Raw genomic sequence first — 17925 nt, 5'->3', positions numbered from 1 at the left:
CACGCATCTGGGAGACACCAGGGCTGGCCCTCCCCTTTTATTTTCACATGTCTACGTGCCCTACCAGACGGTGTGCAGCTGGAGCTTATTCACTGCAGTAAGTACACTGGTTAGCACAACATCAGGCCTTAGGAAGTGTCCAATAAGAGATACTGAATGAATGAATGAGTGAAAGGCCTTTGGCATTGCCGAATTACTCCACTGGCCAGTGGACTCCAGTATCTGGGCCCTAGATCCTTGATCTTTCCCACATCCTACAGGCGGTGCTCTTTTTGCCATCCCCGCCTTCTTCCTTCCTGGCAGAACATGATTTGTTCTGGAATCTACCCACACTGCTTTGTGCTTCCGGATCCATCTCATGCTCAGCTCCAGAGATGGATCCTGATGAGTCCAAGCTCAACATTTCTCTTTACATGGAAATCCTTTAGAGTGCTCATTGAAATGCATATGCCTGGGTCTCATCCCTAGTGAACCAGACTCACTGGGCCTGGGAATCTGAATTTCATGAGCTCTGCAGGTGATTCTTCTATCTGGGTAACTCTGGCGTGCCTCATCTAAGCTAAGTAATGTGTCAGTCCCTTGGCAGTTTTATTGGTTCAGGACAACAAGACCTAATCAGACTGAAGGGAAGTGTGAACATCCTGTGGTATAGGGAGAGGTCTCTCAAACTCTGTAGCTGGCTGTGAACAAGGAAGAATATATGTTGTCCTGAAGGCTGCTGCCACCCTCCTGTACCCACCAGGGGAACCAGCCCAAAGATCCAGCCACCCGCTCACCGAGGTTGGTAGAGAGGAGCGACAGAGACAGTGTGTCCTTGATAACAACACTGGGACATTGAATCAACCAACCCTGGAGACTGCCCTAGGTTAAACTTCTCATTATGTGAGATAATAAATGTCTTTACTGCGTAAGCCACTGTGGGTCAAGTGTTCTGCTCCCTGCTGAAAGCATCCTGATTAATTCAGCTCCTGGCAGGCAGCAGCTATACACATCTGAGCTGCACACCTAAGCAGCCGGAATCCAAATGGTAATAAAAATAGTGAACACGGACTGAGTTTACTATGCCAGGCACTGTGCTGTGTGGTTTGTATCGATTATTTCAATCATTCTTCATAGCTATCCTATCAGGTAGTGAGTTACGGGCTGCCCTCATTTACAGATGAGGAAACTGAGGAAGAGAACATTTAAATAACTCATCCAAAGCCAGTGGCAGAGCCAGAATGTGAATCCAAGGAAGCTGACCCCAGAGTTTACCATCTCAAAGCCAAACTGAGACGCTGCGTGTTGAAGCCTGCTGGTGTTTGAACAGCCCCTCCAGTGGGGCTGAATTCTGTGAATAGGATTTTACCATCTGGGGCAATTTGTTCAACTCCACCAACCTAGGTACTAACCCATGCCAAAAGCATCAGCCAAGAGAGAAATGCCAGCTTCCCACTGGAAGAACAACGGCGGGGCTGGGACCCTCAGAGACCTTGAATATGTCCAGTCCTCAGACACCAGAGGGAGGAGGGGCCCAAGGAAGGAGCCACTGATGATCTTTTCTGTTCAGATTCTCCTGCTGTGTGAATTGTACGGCAGTAACCCCAGCTGCAAATCAGGACCCATCTGCCGATTTTAAATTCACCTGGGTGGATGGGCAAGAGCAGGGGATTCAAATGACAACTGAACATGTTCCAGTCACTTTACAGGGCTCATCTCTGTTTCCCTTATTTCTTGAAGTGGAGTAACTTTGCATCGATTTTAAAGAGGACTGCGTCTTTAAAATTGAACAGAAATGAAATACCCCTCTCCATACATACGATACATACAATACACAGACTATGTCCAAATACATTCCAGTCTCCAGGGCCACAATACAAAGCCAATTCAATCAGCTAATGAGAGACAAAAAAAATGTCAGCCAGTTTTTGTTCTCTGTTTTTTGTTTTAATCCATGTAGATAACTAGTCTGTAGCTTTTCTTTATCAGCTGGCTATTCTAGCAGCTAAAAGCATGGTAGCATGTCTATTTATTTTAAAATATATATGTATATACACACAGCCACATCTGTTCCTAATATGTTCATAAATGTTTTACAGTTCTCAAAGTATATGTGATACCTTACTTGATCCCAGAACATTTATGCCGTTAACAAACACTGAATGAGATTCTGCTTTAGCCTGGGTACTGTTGCGCATTGAGACTTTGCTACCCGGAGCGGGCTCCCCAGGCCAGCAGCCTCAGCATCACCTGAGAGCTCGGTAGAAACACAGCATCTCAGCCCCACCCCACACCTGCCAACTCAGACTCTGGTGACTCCATTGCACTGCTCTAGAGCAGCAGTCCCCAAACTTTTGGGCACGAGGGACAGGTTTCACGGAAGACAATTTTTCCCCGGATGGAGGGGGTGATGTTTCAGGCGGTAATGTGAGTGATGGGGAGCGATGGGGAGCGGCAGATGGAGATTTGCTCGCCCGCCGCTCACCTCCTGCTGTGCGGCCCGGCTCCTAACAGGCTGCAGACCAGTAGCGGTTCATGGCCCAGGGATTGGATAAGGTGACAAATAAAATATAGTCCTTGTCCTCAAGGAGCTCAGAAACTAGAGGAAGAGAGGAACACAAAGTCAGGGAATCACGATCCAGCGTGCCAATTGCCGTGAGGGAATCAAGCTCAGCGGGTGCTGGGAGCCCAGAGGAGGGTGTGCTGGCCCTGCGAGGTCAGGCAAGGCTCCTGGCAGGAAGTGATCTTGAGCTGGCCACAGTGGAGGGGGGGAGACACCCTCCCAAGAAGGTATGGGAGATGGTTCACCCAGAAGAGGGGCCCCTGTTGAGAGAGTGAAGCTGTCTGGGATGTTCTCCACATCCAAAGCCTTATCGGAAAACACTGGCAATGATATTCTTTAGGCACCAGTGGCCTTTGCATACCACAGATAAAGAGGGGACTTTGTTTGCACCTCTGAATCTGGGAAGCATGGATGGGTAGCTGTGGAAGATGAGGCTGTGTGTTTAGCAACAGAGATGTGATCCCTGTGATACGCCATAATGTTTTCATTTTCACTTAGTAACAATTTAGTTTGCACTGCTCCTTGGGTAATCCCTCATCCAGCCTTAATAGCATGCAGGGACATCTGAGTCCCCTACATGAGAAGCAAATGAAAGAAAAATGCCTCTCTCTCTTTTTTTATTTTTTAATTAATTTTCATTGGAGTATAGTTGCCTTACAATGTTGTGTTAGTTTCTGCTGTACAGCACAGTGAATCAGCTATACATATACATATATCCCCTCTTTTTTGGATTTCCTTCCCGCTTAGGTCACCGCAGAACACTGAGTACAGTTCCCTGTGTTATATAGCAGGTTCTCGTTAGTTATCTATTTTATACATAGCAGTGTATATATGTCGATCCCAATCTCCCAATCCATCCCACCCCCGCTTCCCCATCTGGTATCCATACATCTGTTCTCTACATCTGTGTCTCTATTTCTGCTTTGAAAAATGCCTCTCTCTTGACCCATTGCATGGAAGAGGTCACGGACACCCAATAATGTCATTTCTGGTACCTTCCAGTAAGGCATACATGACTGAAGTCAGACTTTACAGAGTTGATGGACTCAGCCCAAGATTCCACAGGCTCTGTGAGAGTCCTGGTCATCATATGTCACAAGCTGTGATCTGGCAGGTGGAAGAAGAGGCTAACACAGGGAGGGTCTGCCGTATGCCCAGGGCTGTGCTAGGTGCCTTTCTTTCTTTGGTCTTCACAGCAGCCCTGGGGGTGGGTATTACTTCCCCTGGTGACAAATAACAAAGCAGAAGTGAGGGAGACCTCTGTTGGTTCCTATATCAGACTCCAAACTCCTCCATCTCCACTCCTATTTCTCATACAAGGTACTACATCCCCCAAGACTTCTTTTTTCTGTGCCATCCTTCCCCATCTCCATCCCTCTCCTTCCCTCTCTCAACCTCCCATCCCCCCCAGACTCTGTGTCTCAGCCTTTCAATAACAGTACTCATCACTATGGTGCCCATGGGTCCTGCTGACATCCCATTAGTGTCAGCTTCAAAATGCATTTCCATCTGCAGTTCTGCTGCTGATTATTTCCTGCCTTTTAAAAGCATTGATCTTGATCTGCACTTCAGCTCTCTTCTGTCTTGCAACACCCTTTCTGAGAGATCACTGTGGGGCTTTCACCTCTAACATCCTGTATGTTACATTCTAGCAGCTCCTTAGTTTTCAGTTTCCCCCTGAAGGACACATGGGAAGGCTCATGGGGCCCTGATACTGGGAGGGTAGTGATGTTGAGACAGGACCAGGGTAGAGATGAAGCAGGCAGGGTGCTGAAACCATGTGGCCTGGGGAAGAAAAGCTAGCGAGAGCCCATACAAAGACCATGCCCAATGTCCGATACCAAGAGCAAAGTTCCAACATAAATGAGACAAACAAGTAGCTTGAATGACAAACAAGTCATTCCAGAATCGTCCTTTTATGCAATGCTGCAGTTTCTACAAATGGAACTTGAAGGAACCTGCAGCTCTGATCACATGTCGCTTTAAAAGCTCTTTCCTTTGGTACGGAAAGCTGGATGGCCCACCAACAGGGCAACACTACCTTCAGTTTGAAACATATTTTTTCTGTCCAATTCCTCCTTGGGTGGTTTAATCAAAACAACAAAAGCAGAATGCTGCCTTACTTCTTCTAAGCATCCTGGTAATCATTTTCTGAACCTTCTTTGGGTGCATCTATTTTGAATCTTGTGGAATAAAGGGAAACATATTCAGACTTCAGAGCAGGATGAACTACTTTCAGCTACAAACTAAGGAAGAATGATCTTCCCCCTACACATGCATACCCCTGCACCAGTGACTGAACAGCTACTGTCAAGTCAGTGGCAAGAGAGAGAAATAGTTTAGAACAGGGTCACAAACTTTCTGTAAAGGGCAGATAGTAAATAGTTGATACCAGAGAGCACACGGTCTCTCACAACTACTCAATTCCACTGCTGCAAGAAAGCAGCCGTAGACAATATGTAAATGAATGGGTGGAGCTAGTTTACAATATTTGAATTTCATATAATTTTCATATATCATAAAACATTATTCCCTCTTTGTTTTTTTCTTTTTAACCATTTCAAAATGTAAAATCCATTCCTAGCCCATAGGCCAACAAAAGCAGGCAGCGGGCTTCATTTGGCCTTTGGGCCATAGTTTGGCAACCCCTGGCTTAGAAGGTCCCTATGCAAAATGTGATCCTTCTGGTGACTTCCCTAGCTGTCCAGTGGTTAAGACTTCACCTTCCAATGCAGGGAGTGAGGGTTTGATCCCTGCTCGGGGAGCTAAGATCCCACATGCCTCGTGACCAAAAAACCAAAACATAAAGCAGAAGCAGTATGGTAACAAATTCAATAAAGACTTTAAAAATGGTCCATATCAAAAAAAATCTTAAAAAAAAACAAAAAAACTGTGATCCTGGAATTAAAAATAATTTACTTTCCAGAATATTAGACGTTCTCCTATCAGTGGTTCTTAATCTTGTAGGCAAATCAGAATTATCTATGGACCTTTTATTTAAAAAAATACGAGGGCTGGTACTTCCCTGATAGCGCAGTGATTAAGAATCCTCCTGCTGGGCCTTCCCTGGTGGCACGGTGGTTGAGAGTCTGCCTGCCAATGCAGGGGACACGGGTTCGAGTCCTGGTCTGGGAAGATCCCACATGCTGCGGAGCAACTGGGCCCGTGAGCCACAACTACTGAGCCTGCGCGCTTGGAGCCTGTGCTCCGCAACGAGAGGCCGCGATAGTGAGAGGCCCGCGCACCGCGATGAAGAGTGGCCCCCGCTTGCCACAACTAGAGAAAGCCCTCACACAGAAACGAAGACCCAACACAGCCATAAATAAATAAATTAATTAATAAATTAATTTAAAGAAATAAAATCAAAAAAAATTATTAAAAAAAAAAAAAGAATCCTCCTGCCAATGCAGGGGACACGGGTTCGAGCCCTGGTCTAGGAAGATCCCACATGCCACGGCGCAACTAAGCCCATGTGCCACAACTACTGAAGCCTGTGCGGCTAGAGCCCGTGCTCCACAAGAGAAGCCACTGCAGTGAGAAGCCTGTACACTGCAACAAAGACCCAATGCAGCCAAAAAAAAAAATGAGGGCCTAAGCTACCAAATTAGAGTCTCTAATTAGAGAGTTATTCTATGGAGTTACTATGTCATAATTTAGTGATATGCCATAAATTATTGAATCCCTTATTGATGGACATTTAGGTTGTTTCCAGCTTTTCACTATGATTGTAAAAAAACTAATGAATGTCACTGTACACATATTATCCAATTGTGTCCTTAGGATAAATTCCTAGATTGTTAACTGGTGAGCCAAAGAGTATAAAAATTTCCAAGCTTCAATTCTGTTCCAGATGGTGCTGTGAGTTTGCACTGTAAGACACAAAACACAATCCTCGGCTCCAAACCGAAGCAATGCTCAATCTTAAACATTGTTGTATTAAAAAAAAAAAAGTGATAAACATCCTGATGGACCAGAAATGGGAGGTTAATACATAGCCCTGGGCAGGGCTAGAGCTGTGGACCTTCTGGGCTCCAAGGCCATTAATAGACAGAAGTAGCCCATATTCAACTTCAGTAGGGGGCCGATGTCAAGCCTGGCTTGTGAAATCAGGAGGTGGAATACAATGAGGCGGGGCTCCCTTACCCATGAGCAAAGGTTCAAAGAAGCTGGCCCAGCTCCCTGGCTGTATCCTACATTAAGCTGTTGCCCAAGGTAGCAGGAGGGATTAGCCATTTACCCAGGCAGGACTTGGGCCAAGCTACCCCTCGGCTCCAGAACTAGATCTGAAATGTCCTCGTGAAATAAGAGCTTCAAGCTTCTAACATAAGTCCAGGTTTTGAGCTGCAAAGCTGAGGTCACTATACTTCTAGACATAAAGAAGGTGAGTAAGAGACAAAGAACCGAAAAGGCCAAGAATGGTTCCTCCCCATGAACCACAGACTAAAACTGCAAGACATATGAGGACAACCGATGCCATAAAAGACAGACATTTAACACAACTTAGAGATCATTCAGTCCTGGGAAATTTAAGATAATAAAGCAATTTTGTAAAAAAAAAAAGCCTCTAAGAAAAGTATGGTCAATATTATCAAAAAGGTAATGGAAGTTATAGTCACCTATTTTAAACTTTGAGGAAAAAAATCAATTTTTGGATATAAGTTAAAATTTTAAAGAAAAAGAAATGCAAGGCATAATTTACACATTAGCAAAAGTGAGAGAAAGAAAGGGAGAGATGGGGACAAAGAAAACTTTACCAATCCAAGAGAAGGCAGGAAAGGAGAAACAAATAAATAAATCACACTATAGAAAATAGAAAATAAGATAGAAGAAATAAGTATACTGTACAGAAACCAGAGAAAATGTAAACAAATTAAACCCATATATTTAAATTAGAGACTATCAATTGGATTTTTTACTTCAATTATGTACTGGTGAAAACAGACATGTTTAAAATCTAACAGGGTCAAAATTTTTAAAGTAAAATTTCAGGTGGAAGTTATCATTATAAAGAAGGAAAATTGACCAGGAAGAGACTTCCAATGAACATTAAACATGGCAGATTGAACACTCTGTGACTTCAACTCTTTCGATCCCAAAAATGACAATAAAGAGAGGAAAGGCTTAAAGCTCAAAACTGGCACAGCATTGCTTTCATTGCATTCTGTTGGTCAAGAAGTTACAGAGTTCAGATTCAAGTGGAAAGGACATAGACCTCACCTCTCAGGATCAAAGAATTTTGGAGCTATGTTTTTAAAACCACCACAATTATGAAGAATAGAAATTAAAGTATCAGCTATCGTATAACAGCAGCCTGAAAGGGGTGAAAGAAACAAATGGAGGAAAGGAAAATCTACTGACTAAAAATTTCCCAGAATTCAACTATGTAAATTCTTGATATAGATAGCTCTTAAGAGTATCGAACAGAATAGGCAGGAGGGGGAAAATACACGGTTAGACATTGTGGTAAAATTAAAGGACACACACACACAATCCTAGGAGTTTCCAAAGATAAAAAGGAACAAGCATCAGAACAACAGAACAGGAAGAAACAATAGATAGTATTTTCATGCCCCACCCCCCAATTTAAACCTAAAGAGAAGTAGAGGAAAAGAAGACCAGAAGTTTATGACCTGCTAAAGCATTTGTTGAGTTTGGGGTATAACGTAGCTACACATAAGTGTAAGAAAGTAATAGAGAAAAATAGAATCAGGTATGGAAATTAATAATTTAAGGGTAACCTAGAGAAGAATAAAAGGCGAATGTATAACTTTAGAGTCAGCAGAAGAAAATGTTCAATAGAATAAATAAATACATAAATAAATAGAAATAGAAAAGACAGGGGGGCAGAAAAAGTTCTACTACTCTTACATTAATTACAATAAATGCAAATGGAGTAAACTGACCCAAACAAGAAGCTCTCATATTGAATTTAAGAAAGAAAAAGAGAACGAGGAGCAATAAAACATAACAACATTCAGCAACATATGGTCTCCAACAGACACGTTTTTAACAAAATGATACAAAAAGGAGTGGGGAAAAGATACCAGGCAAAGATGAACTCAGCCGAGAAAGCAAGTTCAGTATCAGACAAAACAGAATTTAGAGGTAAACATGATAAGAAACAAAGCTTTATATTATACACAGATAAAAGAAAAAATAGATTAAGATGATACATGTACCTAACAAGATACCCAAAGAATATGTACAACAATGCAACAACTAATAGGAATATGAGGAGAAATAAATAAACAATTCTAATAGGAGATTGTAACATTTCTCTCTCAGAAACTGATTGCTCAAGAGACTAAAAAATAAGCAAAGATACAGAATATTTGAATAACATGATGAATATACTTAAAATTTTTTTAAAATGTAGAGAAGTTTATTCCCAATAGAAATGTAGCATTCTCTTGAACCCACATAGAATTTGGTAGATGGTGCATTTTAGGCTGTGCAGGAAGCTCCAATAAATTCAAAGAATTGAGGATGTTCTCTGACCATAATGTAATAAAATTAAGAATAAAGAAGAACAGAAGCTGTATTTTATTTTCTTAAAACCTATATATCTGCAAGTTTAGAAGTATACTATTAAACAAAACAAAATCATAAGGGAAATTGTGAAATACTTATTGCTGAATGACTGAATATGACATGTCAAAATTTGTGAGCTATGGATAAAGCAAAAGGGCATTTTTAGTTTTAAGTACTTTTATAAGAAAACAAGAAAAGTTGAAGTAATAGACAAATCATTCAACTCAAGAAGCTAGAAAAAGAAAAAAAAAGCAGGAAGGAAATAATAAAGATTAATGCAGAGAGAGAACTAGAAAATAGTAGAGACAATTAATTAATTATCCAGTAAAGCTACTGGGTTGAAAGACTTCTGATGAGACTGACCATGAGAGAGAAAGAAAAAGGATGAAGTGAACAAAACAAGAATAAAAAGGGGGAAATAATTACACACAACAGCAGAGATTTAAAATATAATGAGAGATAACTTTGAAAACAAACATGAAATGAACACATTTCTGGAAAAAATTTTAAATGGCAAAGTTGACACAGGGGAAATAAGTAGACGAATGAACAGTTAAAGGATTTAAAATGGTAACTGAAGATCTCTCCTGCTCGCAAGATGTGGCTTAAATGTAGATTTCCCCCAATCCCTCTACAAAAACAAAAGAAAAGCCATAGGCAACATCCTAAAACTAGGTGATAACGGGAATTCCCTGGTGGTCCAGTGGTTAGGACTCCACTTTCACTGCCGGGGACCCGGGTTCAATCCCTGGTTGGGGAATTAAGATCCCGCAAGCCGTGGCAAAGACCAAAAAACAAAAACAACAAAAAACTAGCTGATAACATATTCCCAAGAACTTCAGAATGTGGGCAGCTGGGGGTAAGCCAACAACAACAAGAGTCTCACAGCTGTGTGGGAGCAACCCAGGGGCACATGAATGGACTAAGAAATAAGAAATCCAGAAATTACCTACCAATACTCACCTCCAAAAGGACGGAACCCTCAGATGAGGACCCTGCTAGCCAATATGAGAACACTAGTCAAAACGGGAGTAGCCTCCCAGGTTCTAGGGTATGGGTGAGTTGTCCAAAGATTAGGACAGAATTTCTGGAGGGATGGGACAGTCAGAAATCTCAAGGGAAGGAGAGAGCCCTGCACCAGGGAGAAACAGCTAGGAATGGAACACAAATTGATCAGGGCAGGCATGCATGGGCTGAAGGAGAAAGGGGGTTTGGATATTACCGGGGAAGAGAATCTAGGAAGACAGATCTCAGGAAGGAGAATTCAATATTAGAAACCCACTAACACAATTCATCATATTAATAGAACAAATTTTAAAAAGTCATCTCCATAGATTCTGAAAAGAAAATTTAATACCCATCTTAAAAACACTCAATAAAATAAAAACTGAGGGATGTTTCCTGAAAATGATGCACAGACCTCAGCGTAAAACTGCCATCTGACTTAAAGAGAAATCACTAGCAAGGATTCTTAATCATATTTGTTAATCTATGCATTAGATGGGTAGAATAATTACACCTTTATTTTCACTAACCTCCAACAGAAATTTAGCTTTTCCTTCAATTATGAATGCAGGTAATAAACCACCGTGGTATTAGAATTACCTATGACTTTGTCACTAATAGAAATCACAGATATTTTCATATCATACTACAGTTGTTGCAGGTTTCTCAAAATAGTATTTATGCCTCTCATTGCTTTGAAATCATGGTATTTATTAGACCTGCCACTGTATTTAGTATTTAGTGCAGTAGTAATATTTCAATAACTACTTTAACAGTTTCCTTTGCAGTCCTATGCATTTTATTTTACGCATTTAAACTCTTGATTCAGAGAAGGGGGTCCATAAACTTCACTTGACTGCCAGAGGGGTCCAGTGCACAAAAAAAAAGGGTTATGAAACTCCTGCCTTCAGGGGAGAAAAGGAGGGTGGGATGAATTGGGAGATTGGGATTGACATATATACACTATTGATGCTATGTATAAAATAGATAACTAATGAGAACCTGCTGTATAGCACAGGGAACTCTACTCAGTGCTCTGTGGTGACCTAATTGGGAAGGACATCCAAAAAAAAGGGGATAAATGTATACGTAGAGCTGATTCACTTTGCTGTACAGTAGAAAGTAACACAACACAATTGTAAAGCAACTATACTCCGATAAAAATTAATTATTAAAAAAAAAAGAAACTCCTGCATTTGTCACTTTCCTAATAAAATTAGGAACAAAAGATGGATGTCCATCATCTCCAGTGGTGCAAAGGATCCTCAGGCCAGAAGTCTAGCAAATTTGCAAATGATAATCGAGCCTTTACACACATACACATGCAGTCTATTTTTATTTCTTGTTAAGTGAAAAGCTAGGGCAGGAAGATGAAGAATGGGAATGAGAAAATTAATCCCAAGCAGGATGCAATCCTGCCGCCAACATTTGCAAATTTCTAACCCTCTCAACTGAGGGTACAGCTTTAGCCTGTCTGGGTTCCCAAGAGAATCCAGGCCAGACCTAGCAGGAGGCAGCAGGTCAGCTTCAGCAGCAGGGGGCACTTGGAAACAAGGGTCCTGTCTCCGTCCAGTGCCCAGTGTGTCTCGGGGGGTAGCTGTGGGCCCACCGGAGAGGCGCCAACATTATTCCTCTTTTACTGCTCCTTCTGGCTCTTTGGGCCCCTCTCGACTCCTGCGCACGCTCTGGTTCCCTTGCAGATACTACAGCCCTATGCTGAACCTCTGTCCATTTGTCTGGAGCCCCGACTCCTTATCTGGCTTTAACAAACCTTCTCCCCCAATAAATGGGAAGAGAAGGGGTCAGGGTCTGTCCTGGGCTCCCAGGGGCTCACTGGAACCAACGAGGCCATGATGTTGTCATCGACCTGATAATGAAGACTGCCGTTACTTAGTGAAGTGTTGCAAACCCAAAGTTTGCAGAGGTTCCAGCAGCTATATACAGTATATTAGGGAGTTATGAGGTCGGGAGCTGAGATGAAACAAGCATCTTCACCTAAAGACATTTAAAAAAATTTTTTATTTTATATTGGAGTATAGTTGATTTACAGTGTTGTATTAGTTTCAGGTGTACAGCAAAGTGATTCAGTTATAAATTACACATATCCATTCTTTTTCAGATACTTTTCCCATATAGGTTATTACAGACTACTGAGTAGAGTTCCCTGTGCTATATGGTAGGTGCTTGTTGATTATCTATCATATATATAGTAGTGCACAGCCATAAAAAAGAATGAAATACTTCCCTTTGCAGCAACACAGAGGGACCTAGAGATTACCATACTAAGTGAAGTAAGTCAGACAAAGACAAATATCACATGATATCACTTATATGTGGAATCTAAAAAAATGATATGAATGAAGTTATTTACAAAACAGAAACAGACTCACAGACATAGAAAACAGCCTTATGGTTACCACAGGGGAAAGGTGGAGGGGAGGGATAAATTAGGAGTTCACCTAAAGACATTTAAATAATGTATAAAAATACATGCGCTCCACCAAGTAAGCCAAACAAACAAAGCAAGTCTGCAGGCTTTATTCAGCCCCAGGGGCCATCAGTTTGCAAACCTCCAGCAATATGTGCGGCCTTTACAAATGTCTCAGTCCTGAGCGGAGAAGCTATGCCCGAAACTAAACCTATATACACGATAGTCTCTGTACCCCATAATCTGGACTATTTGTTCCCTGCAAGCCCTGCCATATCAGAGTCCTTGTTTCTTACACTCACCAGCTCAGCTGCTGAGCAGCCAGCACGCCTGGGGTCTGGCTAATGACCCAGGTCAGCACACCCTCCTGTGAGTTCTCAGAGCCTCTCTTCCTAAAAACATGCACAAAATTGCTGCTATAACCAAAGAGAATATTTGGCCAAAGAAGGTGGCATTTAGAATCTAAATATAGTTATCAGTCATGTGCAATTTCTGCATTGAAAGGAGAATATATAAACTGGAAATTTCTAAACTCTTGGAGTAGAATATGATTGTGGGCTTCATTCATGAACCAATTCTTTTACATAATTCATGCTTATTTAAAAATATCCTTGTCATTTGACAGCCTACAGAAAGGTAGGTTGAGTAGAAAATTAGCATTAGCACTGCCTGCAAATTGCAGGTTTTAATAGCTCTAGTCACAGTCAAAGAAATAACCGGAGAAGACAAAATTAAGGAACTGGAGCAATCCTAAAAGCCCAACAGAAAAAAAAAAAAAAAAAAAAAGCCCAGCAGAAAGGGAGAAATGGGAGTTCTTACCATTGACACAGCACCCCGCCGTTTGCAAAGGGCTTTCACGTTTATTATGCACTGTGATCCTCACAGGCTATGTGTGGAGGGCTTATTATCCCAGATCCACAGGTGAGGAAACAAGGTCCACCGTGGTGCTCTCAGCACCCCAACTAGTAAGTTCCAGAGCCAGGATTTGAAGAGGGAGGTGCTGGCTCTACCTTCCATGTTGCTCCGCTACATGGGTCAGCAAAACTTTTCTATAAAAGACTAGACAGTGGAATTCCCTGACAGTGGTTGAGACTCTGCTCTTCCGCTGCCGGGGGTATGGGTTGGATCCCCGGTCAGGGAACTAAGACCCTGCAAGCCGCCTGGCGCTGCCAAAAAAAAAAAAAAAAAAAAGACCAGACAGTAAATATTTTAGGTTTTGAGGTCATGGGTCTTCGTTACATCCAGTCAACATTACATTTGTTACATCTGCCAAAGCCGCCAAAGACACTATGTAAACAAATGGGCATGTCTGTTTTTCGATTAAACTTTATTTACAAAAACAGGCAGAGGGCTGGATTTGGCCCCAACCGTAGTTTGCTGACTCCTGCTCTACCACCTTCAAGTGGCCACTCTTCCTTTGTAGTCTTCTGAGTCACCTCACAGTTGAACTGGTATAGAAGAAGGAACGGTGCCGAAAGAACAGGAAGTAGAGAGGCAAGTGCTGCGATAGGAGAGTCCCAGGAAACGACATTATTTAAAAGAGAGTTTGGTCAGAGTCCTGGGTGTTTGAATGTCGGGGAGGAGGTAGGATAGACATCCCTCTAGCTTTCTCATGAACAAAAGGGCACTGCCAGCGACCAAAATGATTGTGTTTCCTAGAAAGGAAATAGGAAGGAGTTTTGAAAGTACAAATCTGATTACCAGTTTGCTTAACAAGAGTTTTGTGATCAAAGTAGGACTAGAAAGAAACTACGAACCCCATATCATATTTGGTTTCACGTCATTTGGCACTCACATCCACGGAAGCCCGAGAGGCTCATCCATGTCCCAGTACATTCTTCCATGCCTGCCTGCGTCATGCACATCTACCTTCTTCCCTCCCTCATTGCAGGGATGTCTTTCTCCTCCCCATAGGAAGACAGGCCACACTGAACATGCTACCTCTTTCACAGTAATATGGACTACCTCCTTCTATCCAAGGACCACAGAAGAGCCATTTACAAACATTATTAACTTTGCATAAGCAAATCTCCTTTGGGCAGATACAGATTCCTTACTGGTCAATGGTAGAACCAGAAAGTAAATGTGTCCCTTCCTTGTCATCTATAAGAGAGAAACCGGAAAGTCAAGCTACAAGGAAGCAGGGACTGGAGTATTAAGGAGGAGCCATGAACACCCAAGAGATAGAGAAGCAGTCCTGAGAAGGTGCAAACCCTGGAGTCTCTATAGAGTGAGGGGTTGGAGAGTCTTGAGGTGTGAGTCTGTGAGTGGCAAAAGGACATCTGCAGCCCAAAAAAGAGTCTGCAAGGAGTTCAGCTAGAGGCTCTAGCCCTCATCTGGGGGTGTGGGGTGAAGAGGGGAAAGCCATCGGGTACCCCCAATCTGGCTCTCCTCTCACTGCCATGATGGGGAAAGCAGTCCTCTTCCAGGCTTGCCACTAGGAGCCTGGATAACCTTTAGGCTGGTGTGCAAAACAGCCCACAGGCACTTGGCCAATCTCTTTATCCTGATGAGGGGAACCAAGTACAGACCCCTGACTCCATGATGGCCATTGAGGAGATAATTACAATGGAGTGTGATCAAAGTGGGCAGAGGGGGCCAAAAGGAGACATCTAACCCAAGGAGGGTCAGGAAACATTCCCTGGAACGGTGACCAGGGAGTGAGTCAACAGGGAGCATGACTCATGACTTAACTTGCTTCTTTATGTCAGAGTCACAAATTGGCTGCATCTGATCCAAAAACTTTTTTTCTCATCTACTGTTTTGTTTTAAAATTCACTGCCAAAAATATAAAATTTCACATAGAAATCTGGACTCCTGATTTCTTTTTAAAGAAATGGAAACAGCTACGATTCTAAGCCACATTTTTGCATGGTACCAATCCATTGGATCTGAGTAGCTAATGTACCCTTTCAAGAGGGTGTATATTCCAGAACAAGTAATTCTAAAATTTGTATGGAAACACAAAAGACCCCAAATAACCAAAACAATCTTGAGAAAAAGAACAAACCTGAAGGCATCACATTCCCTGATTTCAAGCTATGCTACAAAGCTACAATAATCAAAACAGTATGGTACTGGCCCTAAATAGACACATAGATCAATGGAACAGAATAGAGAACCCAGAAATAATTGCCCACACTCATATGGGCAATTAATCTACAACAAAAGAGGCAAGAATATACAATGAAGAAAAGACAGCCTCTTCAATAAATGGTGTTGGGAAAACTGGACAGCTACATGCACAAGAATCATACTGGACCACTTTCTTACATCATGCACAAAAATAAATTCAAAATGGATTAAAGACTTAAATGTAAGACCTGAAACCATAAAGTTTCTAGAAGAAAACATAGGCAGTACACTTTTTGACACCAATCTTAGTAATATTTTTTGAATATGTCTCCTCAGGCAAGGGAAACAAAAGCAAAAATAAACAAATGGGACTACATCAAACTAAAAGCCTTTTGCACAGTGAAGAAAACTATCAACAAAATGAAAAGGCTGCCTACAGAATGGGAGAAAATATTTACAAATAATATATCTGATAAGGAATTAATATTCCAAATATACAAAGAACCCATACAGCTTAGCATCGAAAAAGCAAACAACCTGTTTAAAAAATGGGCAAAGGATCTGAATAGACATTTTTTTCAAAGAAGACATACAGATGCACAACAGGTGCATTAAAAGATGCTCAGCATCACTGATCATCAGGGAAATGCAAATTAAAACCATAATGAGATATCACCTCACACCTGTCAGAATGGCTGTCATAAAAAAGACAACAAACAACTGTTAGCAAGGATGTGGAGAAAAGGAACCCTTGTACACTGCTGGTGGGAATGTAAATTGGTGCAGCCACCAATGGAAAATAGTATGGAGACTCCTCAAAAAATTAAAATAGGACTACCATAGGATCCAGCAATTCTACTCCTAGGTATTTATCTGAAGAAAATGAAAGCATTAATTAGAAGAGATATACGCATTGCAGTATTATTTACAATAGCCAAGATATTGAAGCAACCTAAGTGCCCATCAATAGATGCATGAATGGAGAAGGAGTGGTGGGTCCCTGCCTTGCATACAATGGAAGTCACTCTTAGTAGCCTGTACGACAGATATTCTTCCCATCTTCCTGACTCAGACCCAGAACCCCAATTTTGTTTGGAACAGCAGTTTCCCAGACCTGGTGATTAATGGTGATTTGACCTAATCCCAGCATTTCACTCTTGTTCCATTTGCCAAACACATGACTTCCCAGCATCCTTAAAAGGTAGAAGTTGACATGTCTCCTAGCTCCGGACAATGCAACTTCAGGGGAATTGCTAGAAGCACTTAAGAAAGATTTGGCTCTCCTGATTAACCGAGTAGATGCAGATGGTACTATTCCTCCATGCACCTTCCCACCTTGAACGTAGCTGTGATGCCTGGGGCTACAGAAGCCATCTGGTAGCCATATGGGGACCAGCTATCACATTAAAGACAGCTGAGCAACCAGACAGCAAGAACAGAAGAGAGGTAGACCCTCACAACATCATGGAGCCCCTACACCATCCTCGGACAGCCTCTCTTTGGACTCCTTGTAATGTGAGAGAATTAAAACCTTTATTACTTATGGTACTATTAGTGCTTCTGTTGTTTGTTCCTGAAAGAATTCCTCCTCCTTCCTACCTTTTCTCTGGATTTCCAAATTCATTTTGTTATACTGAAGATAATTTATGTATTTCACCTAGAATAATGTCTGGCTCACAGTAGGCACTCTGTAAGTCACTGCTATTCCTGCTTCTGCAATTCCTTGTCTTTAAGACTCAGATTCTAATTCTCTTCCACCTCCACGATTTCAATTGTCTGGGTGAATGCTTTAATAATGAATCACATAAGGTTGCCTAAAATGCATATTGAAATATCACTTTTTTCTGGATATCTTTTCTCCTTTGCTATATTATGAACTCTTGAGAGGGTGAAATCTATCATAATTTTCCCCCACAATATTGTATTTGGTCAGATCTAAGATGTCATTCATTTTTAAACACACCATTATTTTATGAACTACAAAGAAAGAAAAAACTGTGTCAATTTAATAACGCCATGTTGTAAAATATCAGACATAACATAATTTCAGATATGCTGAAATATGGGAGGAAAAGGTGCCTTTCAGAATTGAGAGACTGAATGTACAAAGAGGCAATGGCCAGACCCTATACCAAAACAGCTCTGACTCACAACCTGTAGCAACCAGTCCAGAAAAGTACACCGCGACCTCTGTAATAATCAGCCCCAGACGCTCAAGACTTGAGCAATAACTGACAGCTTCTTTCATTTTTGCCTCCACTTCCAACTTAGTACCAACTGGGGAAGGCCCAATATGAACCCCTAACTGATCACAGAGGATGCCACACTTCTAGTTAGCCCATCT

At 41.8% G+C, this 17925-nt stretch overlaps 1 protein-coding gene across 5 annotated transcripts in view; it reads right to left on the bottom strand.

Annotated features, from left to right (window-relative positions):
• LOC309654578 (5-formyltetrahydrofolate cyclo-ligase) overlaps positions 1-17925 on the bottom strand; it is a 298235-nt gene that overhangs the window by 55594 nt on the left and 224716 nt on the right. Inside the window, exon 5 of one of the 5 annotated variants that reach the window (XM_082448895.1) lies at positions 14-3765. The exons of the other annotated variants lie outside the window; for them this stretch is intronic. Coding sequence (XP_082305021.1) covers positions 3708-3765 — 58 coding nt within the window. The 3' untranslated portion in view covers positions 14-3707. Of the gene's footprint in view, positions 1-13; positions 3766-17925 lie in introns of those variants that run through there. 5 annotated transcript variants of the gene reach the window in all.

Source organism: Balaenoptera physalus (genome assembly GCF_965194825.1).
Source record: "Balaenoptera physalus genome assembly, chromosome: 2".
NCBI lineage: Eukaryota > Metazoa > Chordata > Mammalia > Artiodactyla > Balaenopteridae > Balaenoptera > Balaenoptera physalus.
The sequence above is the reverse complement of the archived record's forward strand: the minus strand, read 5'-3'. Positions and strand labels throughout refer to the sequence as shown.